Raw genomic sequence first — 18,821 nt, 5'->3', positions numbered from 1 at the left:
TCTATGTTAGTACGTGACAGAAAAGAGACACTCAATATAAATCATGCTGTCAAACGAGGGTGTACGTTCGTTTGTTTTTATAATCTCTCTTTGGTTTAGAACATGTTTATTACATTTTACTGTTGCCTGTATTTATCTTCACGGCTAATCTGAATTCATTCAACCTATGGACTGAGCTCCTTCCGACAAGTGCTGGCAAGAAAAAAGGCGCAGTAATATGATATGAGTTTAGTCACATGTCAGCAGCTCGTGTAGGAGTGAGCCCAGGTCTTCTGGCACCACTGTCCTTGCTTTGCATACCTTAACTTGACCTAATTTACGATACAGGAAACTCTGGCCTGTCTGGTCCCTGTTCACTTCAATAGAGGGCACATTTTTTGGCTGCCTTCCATTTAGGTTTAGTAGGATCAGTCATGCCCTGGTCTTGTGAACTGGCTCACTGACATAGTTTAAACGGGCACCTTAAAATGACTGAGCCATCATTAATATTATTACTTGCACCTGTACTTTTCCTGCCACGTGAATATATCTGTGGTAAAAAAAAAAAAAGGGCAAAGCTGACACTGATAAACCTGATAAATTGATGTTTCTTTTGGACTCTTATACCCACCACTTTACATCTGCAATATCTGATAATAATCAGCTTTACTGATAATAGATTAATATACATCTAATAAAGCAATGATAAATCTATTTCCAGATATGGTAGAAAGCAGAGAAAAAGTGACACATATGCAATTAAAGCCAATAGACTTGTTTTATGACATAAATTCTACGTATAATTTAACCCTTGTAAAAATGAATGTATCTTTTACAGCAGATCTTTTAAGTTAAATTATTTCATATACTAGTTTAATCTATATTACCTTGTGGTATTGGAATTGTCGCTGCTAAGAGGCTGAGTAAGCTCCTACTGTGACACATAAGTCCTTCCACCGAGTGCACAGGTAAAAATAGGGTGAAACCACAACCACATCCCCTGTGCCAATTACCAAAACACGTGATTCTAAACAAATTAACAACTCAAACTATATACACGCGTATTGCCTCCTACAGTAACAGTTCTAAGTTTGTTTTGTGTTTCCTATTTTATATTGTAGCTCTCTTCTGTCTGTGTCTTGTATGTCTACTTCCTGCCTTGTTTTCCCATGTTTTTAATTATGCACCTGTCCCTGATTAGTTTCACGGTGTCCTACATGTTTTTTTTTAGTTCCTGTGTTTTCCTTGTTTCTTTGTTTGTCCTTTATGTGTCTGACAGTGATTGCATGTGCCTGTACTGTGTCTACATGTGCCTGAATCTTAGCTGTGTTCCTGCCTCTGTACCCAGTTTTTGTTATTAGGCCTGGATTTTGTTTATTGCATTTCAATTTTTATTTTTAGCCTGGATAACCAGCTGTCTTTTATTTCATCTAGTGTTTTATCCTCCTGAACCACACCTCTATCACAGGTATTTTATAAGATACATCATATATACTGTGATGAGTTTGCTGAGTATAATGACAGCCTGACACACTGGTGTCCAGACAACAACTTCCTCCTGAACATTGGCAAGACTAAGCAGATGATATTGGACTTTGTGAAGAAGCAGGGGAGGCATACCCCTCACGTCATGTCAACAGGTCAACGGTGGAGAGAGTGGACAGCTTCAGTAACTTGGTGTCCACATCACTGAGGCCCTGACATGGACTCTGTATACTGGCTCTGTGACTTCTGAAACCTCAGGCACTTGAGGAAACTCCAGGTCCCCCCTCAAATACTAAGGAATTTGTATTCCTGCACCACTGAGAGCATCCTGACAGGTATCGTAACTACCCATTAAAGACACAGCAGAGTGGTTTGTTTTGTTTGTTACTGTAAAAGGCTAGGAGAATCATTAAGGATCCTAAGCACCTGGATATCAGCCTTTTCTCCCCGCTGCCATCCAGAAACAGCAGGAGGCCCAGGAAGAGCTTTAACCCTCGTGCCACTAGAATTAACAATGTATAGTAGCAATGCATTACACTATACTTGTTCTTTTATGATATCATATGTGACAAATGGTGAACTGAATGGAATGTTAAATCTTTCCGGGTAAGGTTACAAGCAGTTAAAGCTGTCAAAAATACTTTAAATGTGTGGGGGCTATTGTGGGCTAATGCTAACTGGAGGGCAAGGTAGATACCCTAGTTTAGCTGGTTACCGTGGTAACGTTAGCAGCCTAGCTTTCCTTTGGTCTAGTGCGCATGTCAGAGTGTCACTCCGTGTAACTTCACTGACAGGTGTAGACGGTGTTTCGGTTAAATGAGTGACCCTGTTATCTGGGGACATTGAGCCGAGCGGGTCTGTGTGTGTTTGTTGAAAACAGAAAGTGAATACAAACAGTTATTTGTTTTTTTTTTAGTTTTGTAACGTTAATTAAAAACGGTCTCTAGTTAAACCGAAACACTGGAAGTGACATTTAACACACATAAAAACCATAAAAGCTGTCGAGTACACCATTTCCCACCAGACAGACAGTCTGTGTAGTATGTTTCAGTGCGTTACATAAGCCTGTGTCAGCACACGGACACATTTCAGTGAGGTCTCTGTGTCTGTGTGTTACAGCTGTTCGTCTGCTCTACATCTGTAAGGTAAGCTGCAGGAATATTTTTACGAGCTCCGTCACTTTTTATGTTTCCTCTCAAACTTTGTTAGTGACGCAGATTCTCATTTGACCTTTAGTTTTTTTATGGCGTCCTTGATCCTCACTAATGGTTTTACATTCGTTTTAGGGCCTCTTTTCTCCTGTTTCTAGATTTATAATGCGTTTGTTTGATAGAGAGCAAAGAAGCACACGTATGTGAATCATATGCATTCATATGAATGAAAAAAAAGCCTTTTTTGTTGTTTTGTGGCTTGAAAATAACTCCCCCCTTTTCTTACCTGTAGCAAAAAGGAAAGAAGCTAAAATAAAAGAATTCTTTCAAAATAAGTCAGAAATGATGCACTTTTTATTTGGAATAACTCTAAACTAATCCAGCCATGTTGTTTTTCATCTTTCAAGTTGGTCAGGATGGTTGCCTTTTCCAGAGAATATGGATATGTGGTGTTAACTGGCACTGCTGGTGTAATGATGGTTGCACATCTGGCCGGGAAGGTTTTCAAAGCCCGCGAGAAGTACATTGTGCAGGTGAGCACTTATTGCTGTTGAATCATATATCAGAATATATCCCAATAATACATTATGTAGGATAGTTTCATGAAACTTTTTTGTGGCTTCTGTAAAGCACTTTAAACAGCCAATAAACGTGTCTTATCTTACAGTACCCTAAGATGTACAGTGACGACCCAGAATCTGGACATCTATTTAACTGCATCCAGCGTGCACACCAGAACACATGTGTATTAATCTGAAACATGGTCATAAATGAAAGCACACTCTGCTTTATGTTGCACTGCGCTTTCATGAATCATGAATTGACAAAGAGGTGAAAGTTAACGTGCTGTTATCACCTCTCACCAGCCTGGAGATGTTCCCCTCCTTTCTGTTCTGCCTGGTCTCTAGTGGTGTACATTATCCGGTAAATTGTCATATCACTTTGGCACCAGCATACTGCTTATATACATATACTTTTCTTAGAAAATATGTCAGTTCTTGTGTCTGTCTGGCCATCACAGCGTCTCGCCAGTGGACTTGGAGTTGTTTGGATAATTAGCAGAGAGGTGTACGCACATGGGTACTCAACAGGAGGTAAGACAATATTTATGTTTCATTCATGTTTCTTTTGTAAAGTAAGGCAGGGTGTGGAGGTGTTCTTCTTTTTATTATTATTAATATTATTATTGTTATTATCCTGAAAAGAGAAAGTGGGGATCTTTTGGGATCCCTGCTTTTTTGGGGTTGATGCTGACTTCAGCCCTCAGCGGCCTCAGCCTTCTTGGCTGCACAGGACCACGGTTCGGCTCCTTCCGTCCAGCTGTTAGTCCCAACTAGAGAGTCTTCAAGATCACTCAGTCATTCCTTTGATAATCAAAACCACTCTACATAACCAACGTATGCGCTAACTTCTGACCAGTTTAACATTCAAAGACAGGTGAAGTTAATGCTGTCAAGTAAACTGACAGGTTCACCAAGAAGGGCTCTGCCTCCATTTAGGACAATGAATGTAGTCCGGCACTCCCACAACACACATGACCTGACAGTTTATCTGAGAAGCATTTTCACCTGTGCTCTGATTTCAACATTTTAAATCATGTGGTCACATGACTTTCCTATTATCTGTAGTTTTGCAATAGACAAATGAAGATGCTGTAACAAAAAGTGAAGTTTCAGAGGTGATTTAGCCTGCCATGTTTGAAGCACAGAGTATTACCTTATGTTTGTATCTGAAAGTCACATTTTGTACATTGATGAACGCCTTAATAAGGTAGTCGTTTTTTTATTTAAATTTTTGTTGTTTTTGCTCATATATTGCTGTACAAAAACTACGTCATTGCTTTTTGTTGTTGCTAGTACTACAATTGTCATATTAAATATTATACATTAATTATATTCATTGTGTTTTTAGTGGTGAAGGACTATTGATGACTATTGTTTGAGTGTGAGTCTTAACAGTGGCGTGTGTGTTTAAGGGTGTGGCTTTTCAAAGCTGCGTGATTGTTTGAAGTCTACATTCCTCATCAAGGCAGATTGATTAACTGTGTATTGGATATTTGCAGAACTGTTGGCCTGAAAACCAACTTTGCTGCAGTCTAGGTACACAAGGTGAGCGCAAGCGGCGCCAGCTCCGCGATGCGGTTGTAGGAGATGATGAGCTGCCGCGTTGCCAGCGGCAAGTTGACCAGCACATTGAACCACCAACTGGTCATCACACACACACCTGTCCGGGCAACAGGTACAGGTGAGAAGAGCCGGGTTGCACGCTTGGCTGCGGGCTAAGATGCATCACACCGCCGAGGGCTTCATCCACCCCGTTTAGAGAGAGTCAGATGCAGTCACATTCTTCACTGATACATCCTCCCCTGGTTGTTTGCCCCAGAAATTATATCCACAGAGGTCAGACCTAACACTTGCCCGTGGCAACCTCTTGCACATAATGTCTCTGGATCCGGCGTACATCCACTGTCTGGAATCTGACAACAAGGATGCCTTCTGCTGTTTCAGATTTCTCGGATTCATGTTTTCCTCGTCAGAACACATCTATTCACACGTTGTAAACTCTCATTGTGCACGGCGTTGCAATGATAACGGTAAGTTCTTCCAGAACATGTTTGCCATGGTCTCGCTTTCCGAAACTGAATCCAAATGAGAGGGACGCACTGAACTGCGCGTGGAGCCTCAGCGTATGGAGGTGGAACAAAAAGCAGGTCAGATCACACAGGTTTTTAGGCTTTCGAAACAAGAAAGTGGGTCAATGATAGTGTGTTGAGAGGGGGGTCCATTATCATCTACACACAGACCTATATGTGCAATACAGTTATAATCCCCCAATTCAAAGAGTGCACAGTCAGCAGATGATCGGACAAGATGAGATGGGACAAGGTGGTCTCTGGCAGCAGTTGTTTTTCTCCTCTCTCCAGTCTCAGTACGAGTCCTCCTGAATCTATTCTTGGCTCTCTGTGTAGGTGTTGAAGTGCTGAATCAGACTCAGCATGATGGAGGAGGAGGAGGACAGATGTGCTGTTGACAGTCCGTGAAAGGAACCACCCCAGTCAACAGCCTGCTGCAAACTGACCACCCCTTTTTGTCTCAGACACTCATCCACAAAGTCAAGTTTCCTGTTTGTATTCCTGGCTGTCAGAAATAGAGCAGGAGGTCGATAATCATGTAAAAACCTAATGCTTTTTCACACTTGCCTTACTGTGGACTGAACTAATCCACACAGCTGTTTGGTGTCAAAGATATTCAGTGACTTTATGAGGGCATCTAGTGACGAATACTTGCTAATACAACTGTCTTCTTATATAGTTGATGCTTGATTTGAAGCTTGACTGATAATTAAGTGTAGATGTGTGGGTATGTACACTACTCACAAAAAGTTAGGGATATTCGGCTTTTGGATGAAACCTAAAATGCACTATAACCATTACATGTGAACCAAATCTTCTCTAAACTTTAAATGCATATGTCCAACTCTTTAGTGTTTCAGTAATTATTCCATAACATGCAGTTCTCTAAGTGTCTGATCCCATAAATCGACCACTTAATGTTCTAGTTCAATGACAATTTGTATCATGCTTCATCATGCTGTTCATATTTTGACATCATGAGACCAAGATGACACCTAATAATCGATCAACAGTACCTGGCCATTGCGAGCCTTCAAACGGGATGTACTCAAAGGGAAGTTGCCACTGAGATTAGAGTGTCAGAGAGTGTCATCATCAGGTTGAATAAGTCGACGTGAACAGCATGAGACACCGCTGTCAAGCTGCAATTGATGCTCAAAGACACATGACAAGTTACTGAGACATTGACACTTTCTGTTGTGGTATACCCACCACTGTTGTTAGATTTTGTTTCAATAAATTATTTGAGATCAAGAAATTACTATTGCATGCTTCTACTTAATGACCTACTTTCATCATACAATATCACTGTAGCATGAACTTTTTACAACTTTAATAAATAAATAGTAAATAAACTTTCTTCCCTCTTCCTCTCTCTCTGTCTTGAACCTTCAATCTCTGGTCTTTTATTTACTACATACTAACCCACCAGCTTAATCTCATATTATATCCATTCAATCAGTCATCATATCCTGTTCGCTTCTGTCATGTGTCTTTGTATTTGTCTTTGTATCTGTCTTGTGTCCTTTTGTGTAATGTAACCACTTTATTGAACACTGAAATGCATCTACATTTTTCATATGTTAATGTGTTCTTTATCTTCTGAACAATCCGGAGCCCACTCATAGCTCATGCTGTTCAGTCAAACCCAGAGAGATTTTATTTTAGATTCTGGAGGACATCCCAAAGTTTCCAAAGATACCAAATATGTCAGGCTATATTTTCAGAAAATGTGTCTGAGATGGTGCATAAGACATCTAGAATATTTCCATTTGATGGCCACCCAAAAAGGCACAAAATACATCATATAGCTTCATTGAGGAGTTGGAACAATATGATACTGTCGGCTGGCTAGAAAAAGAAGATTTTAAAGGCTCCTGAGGGCAAATAAAAGGAGAAAATTGTATGTTACAGCGTCAAAGAAGGGACCTTCGAAATAAACGCAAAATTATATATGTAATTCACAAATTAAACTGGCCCTGACAGCAACCAGGTAAAGAAATTTCTTCTCCAGGAAACCATACTCTCTTCCCCGTTCACATTTCTTCTCCTGGCATCATGCAGTTATCACAGGAAGGTTGGAATTGTTTGATTTACCTCATTGACACATCGCAATATTTTCTGCAATGTCATTCTATATTATTAAATGACAGAAAATTGTGAAATGTAAAGGAGGGGTGCAATATAAATCACACTGCCAGACAAGGGTGTACATTTGTTTGTTTTTATAATCTCTCTTTGGTTTAGTGCACATCTATCACGTTTTACTGCAGCTGCAAGGACTTGTTGCCCGTATTTATCTCTATGCATAATCTCCATTCATACAACCTGTGGGCTGAGCTCTTTCCAACATGTGTTGGCATGCTACAGGTCATACAAAAAGGAAAAAGGCGCAGTAATATGATATGAGTTTAGTCACATGTCAGCAGCTCATGTAGGAGTGAGCCCAGGTCTTCTGGCACCACTGTCCTTGCTTTGCATACCTTAACTTGACCTAATTTATGACACAGGAAACTCTGGCCTGTCTGATCCCTGTTCACTTCAATAGAGGGCACATATTTTGGCTGCCTTCTATTTAGTTTTAGTAGGATCAGCCATGCCCTGGTCTTGTGAACTGGCTCACTAACATAGTTTAATGGGGCACCTTAAAACAGGCATGTCCTAAGTCCTGCCCAAGGACCAATCACGGCCCACGGTCAGATTTCATGTCGCTGACAGCTTTGTTTTTATAATGTATTATTTATGACCGGCCAGGATTGTCAGATATTGTGACAGATTTGGACTTTTTGGTTGAAATAACAAAGCATTTGCATGTGCTAAACATGAACCTCTAAGGACATAACTGCTGGCTTTATGTACCCGTAGACACAAAATATTACTTTCTGAATGGTTTTGAACATGAACATGAGGTTAAGATTTGTATCAACTTCATGAAAGTTTAACATATTACATACAATTTATTCTGTGCTATCTGATTGTGATCCTGATGAGAAAGAAACAGAGAGTTGTTTTTTTAGATTTGGGGTTTTTTCAGATCTGATTGGCTTAAAATTGGTTACATAGTCATAAAAAAATTGTTTTTTGTTTTTTTCATTTTTAACATGGTAGTATTGCCCCCCGGCCATCTTCACATTGTCAAATCTGGCCCTCTTTAAAAGAAGTTTGGACACCCCTGCCTTTAAATGACTGAACCATCATTAATATTATTTGCACCCACTGGTGTCTAGACAACAACCTCCTCCTGAATGTTAGCAGAACTAACAAATTGATAGTGGACTTTGGGAAGAAGTAGGGAAGGAATTAAACCCCCTTACTTAGTGTCCACATCATCGAGGGTCTGACCTGGACTCTGCATACTGGCTTTGTCACCTCTGACACCAAGGATCCCCCTAAGATACTGAGGAATTTCTGTTCCTGCACAACTGATGGGGAACATCACAAGTCATCACCCAGTACTAAAACAGCATTGAACAAGATCTCGAGGCCCTGAAAGAATAGTTTGTTCAGCTGAACGTACCTCTTACCTGGTTCTCTATCCATCCAGGGTTGTGGGGTCTTGAGCCTTGAGACTTAGGGCGAGAGACAGGGTACATCCTGGGTAGGTCCACCAGTTCAACAGAGGGCTGACACATAAAGATAACAACCATTCATGCTCACATTCACACCTATGGACAATTTATAGTCACAAATTTAACCTGTGTGAGGAAGCCACACCATTAACCACTTCACCACAGCCCTATCTGGCTCTCTATTTGCCTAAAAGGCATTTATACTAGACACTGCAAGAATAAGTCTGCGAGCATCTTTAAGGTCCCCAACCGCCTGGATAACGCCTTTTTCCTCCCCTGCTGCCATCAGGAAGAAAGGTCCAGATACACCTGGGCAGCACTGAGGGGGCTCAGGGAGACCTTCACCATAATTAACAATGTATAGTAGGATCTCCCCAGATAGCAAAAATGATTTGGCTTCGCTTTGGCCCAAATCTGGCTTTCGTTTTGGCAAGCTTATGGGTGGATGTCTGGGCCATAAATGGCCCAAATTAGGAAAGCCAAAATCATACCAAAAGGGAGCCAAAATTCACCCAAAACAAATTGTGGACCAAAATATAGCCATAAATGTCCCAGAAGAGCCCCAAATCAGCTGTTCCTGCTCACGCCCAATCTTCTAGCATGCCATAAACATGCCTTAACTCAGCCATATATTGCTGGCGCCTCCTTATCTATTATGGATAACCCTAATCATACCACAGTTAAGACAAAAGTCTTTCTTAATCCCAAAAGAAAGCCAAAAATGACAAATACATGCCATAATACAGCCAAAATATTTTCTATCTGGGTCACAGCAATACATTTCACTATAATTGTTCTTTTATAACTAAAGGGGTCAAATAATACATAAAGTTACAAGTAGTTAAAGCTGACAGAAATACTGTAAATGTGGGTTAGTAGTGTAGTTTCAGACTAATGGAGTATGAACTATGAACTACTGTATAGGCTAATGCTAACTGGGGTAGACTGTGTTAGCTGGTTACCATGGTAACCCCGCACACACCGCTAGCAGCCTAGCTTACACACCTAGGTCTAGCACGCATGTCTGAGAAATGGAACCGATTATTTGAGGAAATGTTGCTGTGGAGCATTTGTATCGCTCGGTATAACTTCACAGAGATAACCACAGGTGACATTTAACACACATACAAACCATAAAAGCTGTCGAGTAAATCATTTCCTGGCAGGCGGACAGTGTGTGTAGGTCGAGCGGCCACCACGCCCTCGCTTTGTGTATGTTTCAGTGCGTTACATAAGCCTGTGTCAGCACACGGACATATTTAAGTAGGAAACTTCAGTGAGGTCTCTGTGTCTGTGTGTTACAGCTGTTCGTCTGCTCTACATCTGTAAGGTAAGCTGCAGGAATATTTTTACGAGCTCCGTCACTTTTTATGTTTCCTCTCAAACTTTGTGGTCGGACGTAAGTGACGCAGATTCTCATTTGACCTTTAGTTTTTTTTTATGGCGTCCTTGATCCTCACTAGTGGTTTTACATTAGTTTTACAGCCTCATAATGCATTTGTTTGATATACACACATGTATCTGAATCATATGAATGAAAAAGAAGCCTTTTCTGTTGTCTCTGTGCTAGATAATTCTTTCAAAATAAGTCAGAAATGATGCACTTTTTATTTGGAATAACTCTAAACTAACTCAGCCATGTTGGTTTTCCTCTTTCAAGTTGGTCAGGATGGTTGCCTTTTCCAGAGAGTATGGATATGTGGTGTTAACTGGCGCTGCCAGTGTGCTCATGCTGACACACCTGGCCTCAAGGGTTATGAAAGCCCGCAAGAAGTACAATGTGCAGGTGAGCACCTATTGTTGTTCAAACATACCAGAATATGAACAACTTCTATATTTTAACATAGTTTCATGCAACAGTTTGTAGCTTTTGTTCACCCGCCAATCAATAAACTTGTCCTGCCTTGTCTTACAGTACCCTAAGATGTACAGTGACGACCCAGAAACTGGACATATTTTCAACTGCATCCAGCGTGCACACCAGAACACGTGTGTATTAATCTGAAATATGATCATGATTGAATGCACACCCTGCTTGATGTTGCACCATGCTTTCATTAGTCATAGTTTAAACAATCGACAAAGAGGTGAAAGTTAACGTGCTGTTATCACCTCTCACCAGCCTGGAGATGTACCCCGCCTTTCTGTTCTGCCTGGGCTTTAGTGGTTTACATTGTCCGGTAAGTTGATTTTTGCACTGTCATACCACTCTGGCACCAGCATACTGCTTTGTGCGACAGCTTGCATGCTGTTGGATGTAAATCTTTTGCAATTAAAGCACACATTTTAAGATACCTGACTAGATAACGATATGGTTCTAGGAAAAATGTATGCTCCTCGTTGACAGTACCTTTTATATCTGAATGCTTGTGTCTGTGTGGCCATCACAGCGTCTTGCCAGTGGACTTGGAGTTGTTTTTATTATAAGCAGAGAGGTGTACGCACATGGGTACTCAACAGGAGGTAAGATAATGTTTATGTTTTATTCACATTTTCTGCTTTTGTAAAGTAAGGCAGGGTGTGAACATGTTGTTAATATTATTATTACTCTTAATCAGATCCTAAGAAGAGGATGCGTGGAGCATTCGGAAACATTGCTTTCATGGGGTTGTTGGTGACCACAGCCCGCTACGGCCTCAGCCTTCTTGGCTGCACAGGACCACGGTTCGGCTCCTTCCGTCCAGCTGTTAGTCCCAACTAGAGAGTCTTCAGGATCACTCAGTCATTCCTTTGATAATCAAAACCACTCTACATAACCAACGTATGCGCTAACCTCTGACCAGTTTAACATTCAAAGACAGGTGAAGTTAATGCTTTCAAGTAAACTGACTGGTTCACCAAGAAGGGCTCTGCCTCATTTAGGACAATGAATGTAGTCCGGCACTCCCACAACACACAAGACCTGACAGTTTATCTGAGAAGCATTTTCACCTGTGCTCTGATTTCAACATTTTAAATCATGTGGTCACATGACTTTCATATTATCTGTAGTTTTGCAATATACAAATGAAGATGCTGTAACAAAAAGTGAAGTTTCAGAGGTGATTTAGCCTGCCATGTTTGAAGCACAGAGTATTACCTTATGTTTGTATCTGAAAGTCACTTTTTGTACATTGATGAACGCCTTAATAAGGTTGTCAAACATATTGCTGTAGTCAAGTACAAAAAAACTACATGTCATGATGATTATCTTGTGTTGTTGTTGCTCATACTGAAAACAGGGTTTTGGCATTTATCATGCAGATATTAAATGTTATATATTCATTAGAAATATTGTTGTGTTTTTATTGGGAAATGACTTTTGACAACTATGTTTGAATGTGAGTCATTTAACAACTGTGTGTGTGTTTAAAGGAGTGGCTTTCTTTTCAGTTCAAAGCTGAGTGATGGTTCAAAGTCCATGTCCCTAATCAAGGCAGATTGATTAACTGTATGCTGTATATTTGCAGAGCTGCTGGCCTGTAAACCCACTACAAATGACATTTTGTACATACAATGGCTCAGCAAAACTCTTTAGCACCACCTACATACTGTAGTGTAGCATGGCTCCACCCTCAAAGCATGTGAGACAAGGGGCTTGTGGTTTCTGTTTTATTATCAAATAGGAGATCCTTTATATCAATAAATTCTTACAGTCCACATTTCAATGTCATTATCATACGTCACTGTAACTCGGAACACACTAGGTAAAAACTTCCAGCACATTTGCATAATACTCCAGCTAATACAGATAAAGGTAACAACAATCTAAAACTGCCACGTGCCTCTTCTCATTGTCTCCACTTCAAGCTTTTGAAGTAACACCTTGTGCAGAAACAAATACATTCTTTCTAAATATGAATTTTACGACACATTTAACGATACTAGTGTGTTTTACCTTGACAATTTACTCATATTAAAGTGTTTATTTAGTGTAGCGAGGTCTCTTCCCACTGTGCACTGGTGGATTAAACATTCATCATTAAAAACAGAATAACCAAATTCAAGTTTTGTATACCAGCATTAGACAGGTTCCATAACACGTGTAACTACACAGTACAATGCTGCAACAATAAACATTTTCCACACACAATTTGGGGTTAATAAATTTGAACAACTGAATGAAAAGCGGCTTCGATTATAAGAGAATTGGTGTGTCTGTTTTTCCCAAGATATGGCTTTTGAATTGTGAAATCGCTTGCCTCTGGTGTATGTGTTGATTTTCTGCAACAGCTCTGTTTTAAGACAACATGTGCTACCTGGCAATTTGTTTTGAAAGTGCACTTCACTAATATTTGGTCATCTAAGGGATCATAATTTATATTCCTTTATCAGTTTAGGCATATTGGCAACTTTCCAACTTGAAGCACTTGTCCTCATTCTGTCTCCCACCTATTGGTGGTTTCTATTCAGGTAACCTGAGGTTGTGTGTAATATAATTGGAGGACTTCATGGAACCTTGATCCACATTACCTCAGTTGTCCCCTAGAGGGCACTATGACCATTCGTGTCAGTTTAAAGTGCTGTGCATACATGAGGAGTCAGTCAGGGGTGCACGGGGCCTCAGGAGAGAAATTAAACAAAGTTTCCAAAGATCTCTGGAAGCTTAAAGGGAATGTGGAAAACTTTTGAAACCTTCCATCTAAAAGACTTTCTCATGAAACCGCTGATAAACATTTTTACCACTGACCCAAAACTCACAAGAGGGGACTCATCTTGAGATGCAGCTGCATCCTTGCAAATGCTTTTCTCAGAACCACACTGGTCTTTGGGTGTCTGCTTTGCTTCTGTTCTCTGAGGAGTGACTGACTGGATGCTTCCCTCAGTAGGCGTATCTGGATAGTGGCGTGTCCTCCATCAAATCATCCTGGAAGAGATCAAGATAAAACAGGATAAATTGTACTTTAGAGTTGTACAGTTGAAAGAGTAACTATTTTTCAGTTATAATCTTGAGCACACGGGATTACAAGAGGTTTTGTAGATAAACATGAAGAGTTGTGAGAATAGACAGTGACAAGAGATATGTAACTGAAAGAACCCTCCTTGTATGTACTCATACATTTGAAAAGGACTGGCAATAATAAAAGTCAGATTTAATCGTTTCTATCACACATTTCGCTATATGTACAATAAGCAGGACCACTTTCCTTTCTGAAAGTGCGTTAAGATATTTTAAAACTCAACATGTTCACAGCTGATTTTTAAAACGTCATGGTGGGCGCCCTGATGGCTTGCCTGGCGGAGCGTGCACCCCATGTACAGGCTGTTTGTAGCTGTCACTTATCAGTAAAGGTCCTGAGCCAGGAAGAAAATTTGATGATTTAGGGTTAATAATGTCAGGGGACTACAGGAAGACAGATGTCAAAAGTCAAGCTCCAAAACCACTGGACTGCACCATTTCCCATAATGCAACTGGATATCTTTCTAGGAAATTGGGTCTCTCCTTAAACCCTCCCTGCCTTGTAAACACCCTCTTGTTTCAAACCCTTCACCTTTAGTTTGTAACACAGACTTTCTGTAAGAAAACCTGAAATTTAAAGAATGACATGAGATGACATCATAAGTAGTTATTATCAGGGGTTATTATTTATAGATGGCTCCTTTTAGAGCCGCAGCAGACATTTTTTAGCGTATTTCAGGCTGAACAGTATTCCCCAGGAGGAGTAAACAGATGTTTCTGTTTAAAAGAAACAACCTGTCTTGTGATACCTGTATGCACAGTCTTACCATGGGTAAATCCTGCAGCCGATGGAACTCTGGGTGGTTTGTCCGCTGGCGGAACTTGAGGAAGAGGATGACGAAGACGATAGCTGTGGTGACAATGAACACTGACAGCAGACCAGCCAGCAGGGGGTCTAGAGGGGAGCTTGAGCGAGGTCTCTTCAGGTCTAAAATGGACAAACATAATAAAACATATTTAGAAAATAAAGCCAATCTAGGAGGCTTAAAACAATACTGTCTCACCTGTCCATCACCTTACCTTCATCTCCAACATTAAGCTCAGATGGGACCTCCTGGTGTGTCGGACCCCGGACCAGTGCTGAGGTCAGAGGGTGTCCCGTGGTTGTGGGCTGTGCGGTGGCTGTGGTCAGTGAGTCAGACTGCGGCTGGATGGTGGAGGTGTGCACCGTGTGAGCTGGCAGAGATGAAAAGGTGGTGAGGGGATCTCTGGTCAGAAGGCCCCCGCCTTCAGTGGTTGAGAGGTGTTGCAGGGGGGTGGTGCTCTGTACAGTCGGTGGGGATGAAAGGCCGTCTGCAGCAGCTGAAAGTGTGGATGTAAGGGCAGTGCTGTATCAATCTAAAACAGTACAGAGGATTCTTCAAAGAAAACGAACCGTACACACAGCAGCCGGCGGTAACTCTACACCACCCTGCTCATGAACACTGATCACTCCCACTGACATTAAAACCGCCATCCGAATGTTTTTGTTGTCAGGTCCCTCTTATCCTGCTCCACAACACCAAGAAACCATCTGAGAACAGAGCCAGCACGGTGGCAATGACCTGTTTCACACACTGTTTGTGTTTTCATGCATCAAATCAACAGCATAAAAATGGAGGTGGTCACTACTGTTCAGATAAACAACAGATAGCCACACAAACGTCTTCCACCATCTTGAACACTGTTTTGGTTTCGCTGCCGCACGGGGCGACAACGTGCCAAACTATCAGCTTTAAGTCACAAAGCTGAAATATACAAAAAAGGGTATATATATTATAAATATTAAAATACAGTTGATCAACAAACAATTCTGCTAACTGATTAAAGCAAAAAAATATCAAGAATGCTAGTTGTAGATTCAAATGTTATGTTTTTCTACTCTTTTGGATTTAATAAATAAAACAAGACATTTGAAAATGTCGGCATGCATTCTGTGAACCGGACATGTTATGGACCAACTGATTATCATATAATAAAGAAAATAGTCTGATGATCAGCGGTTCGATATCCGGCTGCTCTTTCTTAGTATATCAAAGTGTCCTTTGGCAAGATGACTGACAAGACTGAACCCCAAATTGATTAGCTCCTGATGACAGTTGGCACCTTGCATGGCAGCCAATGCCGTCAGTGTATGCATGTTTGTGAATTGGTGAATGGTGTAAAAGCACTTTGAGCGGTCAGAAGACTAGAAAGGTGTTACATTTACCATTTCTACTACTTTATACATGGACACAGTCCGTTATGAAATCTTAGTAAGTAGGTGTTACCTTCCTACAGTACATCTCAGCACTGAGGGAACCCACATGATACCTCAGTGATTTCGTAACACTTCTGTAGCACTCCATGAACTATCAGGAATGTATAAGAATTAACTGTATCTCATGCATGATTTAATGTAAGAGAAACACATTAATTAACACAACAATCATCATGATGATAAGTTATTAATGATGATCATGTCTTCTTCATAGGTCTAAGTCTGTAGTTAAAGGGACAGGACAAAAAAAGTACTACATGAGTTAATGCGTTTCATGCAAGAATTCATTTTCGTATCCTCCTAAACTATAACGTTTTGTTAGTGACTTTTATTTTCAGTTAGTTTTTAAAACATGATGTAAAAATGGTTGATGATTAAAATTCTTGATTCTTGCCCCTTGCATGTGAAGTGATGGGCGGGAGGAAACAGGTACTGGTACTGTTCTTGTTTGTTAACCAGCACAAATATATTCTTACTCAGCTTTAAGCACATGTGTCTTTACATCATGTTTGACAGCTCATGCTGACAGGTGTGGAGGGGGCTGGGAGAGGGGTAATTACAAGCCAGTCTACATGTCCACCATTTACATGCATAGGCTAAAGGGACGGTCATTAGTGCTCCTGTGGGCAAAATGCAATTGTTGGGGTGAAAGCTCTCACATCTTTGTGCCTATTCTGCATTAAGTCACGAGTCAAAGTCATTAGTGATGTCATTTTTAGCTTCTGAAGTGAGAAACTCCAACCTGACAACCTCCACATTATTCTGCAGGGACAACAACGGTGACGACGGCGGCTAAAAAAAGAGGGTGAGAGCATGATCTGGAAGGCGTGATGCCATATCGTTTGTTATTTCTGAACTGCCTCAAAGAGGCTTCAGTGAAGGGGGTTATATCTGATCTTAAATGATGTTACGACACACACATTCTCAATCTCAGCCCAGTCATGTGTGGGTCAGAGGAAGACTATGTTCCTGGAATGCTGCTGGCAATGGAGCTGAGTCTCACTCTCTGTGTTTGCAAACAGCTTTAGGTGTGTGGGATGTGTTATTTTAAGAATCTGGACAAAGTAAACAGACCAGATTGGAAAATTATAGGTGCACGATTATAGAATTATAGATGACCATGGTTACCTGATGGTGAAGGAGTATCGGCAGGTACGTGCTGAGATGTAGTCACTGCAGAGCTTGTGGTCAACAAGTATGTATTATATACCACATTTGTCGCAGTCTCTGAATGAACCATCCCTTCTGTCTTGGTGATGGTAGTGGTCAGAGATGAGGTTTCATCCCTGCCTGCGGGATTATGTGTCGGCTGTGGGACCTCATTGCCAGGATCCTCTGACAAGTCAGGAGATGCTGAGCTCCCAGCATGACTCGGGAGGGCAGCCAGGGTGAGCTCAGGAGGCAAAGCACTGCTCTGACCTGTGAAATGAAAGGAGTGAATCAATAAATTTCTCTGTAACGTTACAATTCCCTGGAGCTGTAAATGAAATATTAAGATATCTTGTTTTGTCTGACCAACAGTCCAAAACCAAAAAAAATATATATATAGTACATTATTATTAAAGACAGAAAAAAACAGTTGGAAGCAACAATTTATGATTTTTTCTATAAAAAAATGAATTCAAATGAATTATGAATTCCTTGTCAAATATAATTAATATTAATACATTTATTTTCTGTTATTCAGTTATTTGATTGATCTGATCACAGTTCTAAAAGAAAACAAAACAAAGTATTTAGTTCACAATCATAAAATGGCAGAAAAAGCAGAAAACTCTCACACTGGAGAAGCTTTCATCCGATTAATCATTTATCAATCAATTTTATGTCACTGATTAACCAATTAATCCACTATCACACTGCAATCTTCTGACAGGAAATCTATTTTATTTTCAAACTATGCAGTCTTGAGTGTTATTTAAGTGTATCTTGCCGCATTAAATGAGATTATTGATGGGAAGAGAAACCTATTAACAGTTTAAATAAATAACCAGCAGACTGGTGGACAGAAAAAAAAAATCATGATATAGAGAAAGAAATGTTCACCATGCTGTTCAAAGAAAATCTAAATCATCTGCCTACAACCTGCTGAGCGAGCTATAAACTTGATATAAGAATTGAGCATTTATTAATAACTTAATAATAATCTAATGGAACCAGCAGCCTGCAGCTCTTTATGAACTTTATATAAGATCAATAGACTGTCGAGAGCATCATGTGCTGAATTGATAACGAGCCCAACTCACGTCAGCAGTCTGTCCACATCACAAAGACCCACACACCTACACACACACACACACACACACACACATACACACACGCAGGGATGCCACCTTACCTCTTGTCTGCGATGAGCCGGTAAGAAGCACCAACACGCAAAACACTAAATTGATTTCAAATTTCATCTCATTCGCGGCCTTCACTCTGCACATCACTATGGGAAAAAATAAAAAGGCACCGGAGCGGGCTCTCCGCGGCGGCTCTGCTTTTTTAGCTCTGAGGTTGTTTCCGTTACGTGATTTGACAGGGCACATCATCAGCGCTAAAAATATCCTGAGGGAGTCGGGCAGAAGAGAAGCAGGGGTGGGGCTGCATGGCAGGCTGCGCGCAGGCGGCGGTTGGAGCACAAAAGACGCGCTTTTATTCTAAAGAGCAAAAACACCGTCACTGATCCAAACGCGCACTCATGTTTCACTCTTCAGCTCAGCCCCTGTGTGTGTATTTTTTTTTTCTAGTCACACTCGCTCATCTCTGCAACCATTCCCACCTAAACGCGCATCAGTTTGCAGCCGCTGTTGCTCCGTTGCTCCAATCAGGTGTCAGTGCG

The 18,821-nt window shown here is 40.8% G+C and overlaps 3 protein-coding genes across 7 annotated transcripts; 2 read left to right on the top strand and 1 right to left on the bottom strand.

Annotated features, from left to right (window-relative positions):
* Positions 1-1,206: 1,206 nt before the first annotated feature.
* Positions 1,207-12,087, top strand: mgst3a (microsomal glutathione S-transferase 3a). 5 transcript variants are annotated; one of them, XM_027285150.1, is made up of 8 exons: positions 1,207-1,799; positions 2,584-2,609; positions 3,023-3,148; positions 3,283-3,356; positions 3,482-3,539; positions 3,637-3,709; positions 3,810-4,385; positions 11,950-12,087. In XM_027285150.1, exons 3-7 carry the CDS (start codon positions 3,032-3,034, stop codon positions 3,950-3,952), a joined length of 465 nt encoding a protein of 154 aa, XP_027140951.1. In that variant the 5' UTR covers positions 1,207-1,799; positions 2,584-2,609; positions 3,023-3,031; the 3' UTR covers positions 3,953-4,385; positions 11,950-12,087. The 5 variants fall into 5 exon arrangements, with proteins under 5 accessions (XP_027140951.1, XP_027140953.1, XP_027140954.1 ...); XM_027285151.1 differs by lacking the exon at positions 1,207-1,799 and having other exon boundaries at positions 1,825-2,609; positions 3,031-3,148; XM_019273314.2 differs by lacking the exon at positions 1,207-1,799 and having other exon boundaries at positions 1,826-2,609.
* LOC104927422 (microsomal glutathione S-transferase 3) lies at positions 9,817-12,087 on the top strand. The gene is made up of 7 exons (XM_027285149.1): positions 9,817-9,924; positions 10,121-10,146; positions 10,477-10,602; positions 10,732-10,805; positions 10,939-10,996; positions 11,207-11,279; positions 11,375-12,087. Exons 1-7 carry the CDS (start codon positions 9,837-9,839, stop codon positions 11,515-11,517), a joined length of 588 nt encoding a protein of 195 aa, XP_027140950.1. The 5' UTR covers positions 9,817-9,836; the 3' UTR covers positions 11,518-12,087.
* On the bottom strand, positions 11,920-18,712 carry LOC109141733 (cell wall protein DAN4). The gene is made up of 5 exons (XM_019273297.2): positions 18,333-18,712; positions 17,123-17,413; positions 14,776-15,057; positions 14,523-14,683; positions 11,920-13,662 (listed from the first exon to the last, which is right to left on the bottom strand). The coding sequence occupies exons 1-5, from the start codon at positions 18,529-18,531 to the stop codon at positions 13,618-13,620; spliced, it is 978 nt and encodes a 325-aa protein (XP_019128842.2). The 5' UTR covers positions 18,532-18,712; the 3' UTR covers positions 11,920-13,617.
* Positions 18,713-18,821: the final 109 nt, after the last annotated feature.

The sequence above is a fragment of the Larimichthys crocea genome, chromosome XII (genome assembly GCF_000972845.2).
Source record: "Larimichthys crocea isolate SSNF chromosome XII, L_crocea_2.0, whole genome shotgun sequence".
NCBI classification, from domain to species: domain Eukaryota; kingdom Metazoa; phylum Chordata; class Actinopteri; family Sciaenidae; genus Larimichthys; species Larimichthys crocea.
Note: the sequence above shows the minus strand (reverse complement) of the source record. Positions and strands in the feature narration are given on the sequence as shown.

Bases quoted from the DNA above. Each gene is read 5' to 3' on its own strand.
- mgst3a (XM_027285150.1), top strand. From the start codon at position 3,032: ATGGTTGCCTTTTCCAGAGAATATGGATATGTGGTGTTAACTGGCACT. The intron at 3,357-3,481 runs ATGTGTATTAAT...ACCTCTCACCAG, and splicing joins CAGCGTGCACACCAGAACAC to CCTGGAGATGTTCCCCTCCT. The intron at 3,710-3,809 runs GTAAGACAATAT...ATTATTGTTATT, and splicing joins ACATGGGTACTCAACAGGAG to ATCCTGAAAAGAGAAAGTGG.
- LOC104927422 (XM_027285149.1), top strand. From the start codon at position 9,837: ATGTCTGAGAAATGGAACCGATTATTTGAGGAAATGTTGCTGTGGAGC. The intron at 9,925-10,120 runs GTGACATTTAAC...TGTGTGTTACAG, and splicing joins CTTCACAGAGATAACCACAG to CTGTTCGTCTGCTCTACATC. The intron at 10,147-10,476 runs GTAAGCTGCAGG...TCCTCTTTCAAG, and splicing joins GTCTGCTCTACATCTGTAAG to TTGGTCAGGATGGTTGCCTT.
- LOC109141733 (XM_019273297.2), bottom strand. From the start codon at position 18,531: ATGATGTGCCCTGTCAAATCACGTAACGGAAACAACCTCAGAGCTAAA. The intron at 17,414-18,332 runs GTAAGGTGGCAT...TTCATTTCACAG, and splicing joins CGGCTCATCGCAGACAAGAG to GTCAGAGCAGTGCTTTGCCT. The intron at 15,058-17,122 runs GTAACCATGGTC...CCACACTTTCAG, and splicing joins CGATACTCCTTCACCATCAG to CTGCTGCAGACGGCCTTTCA.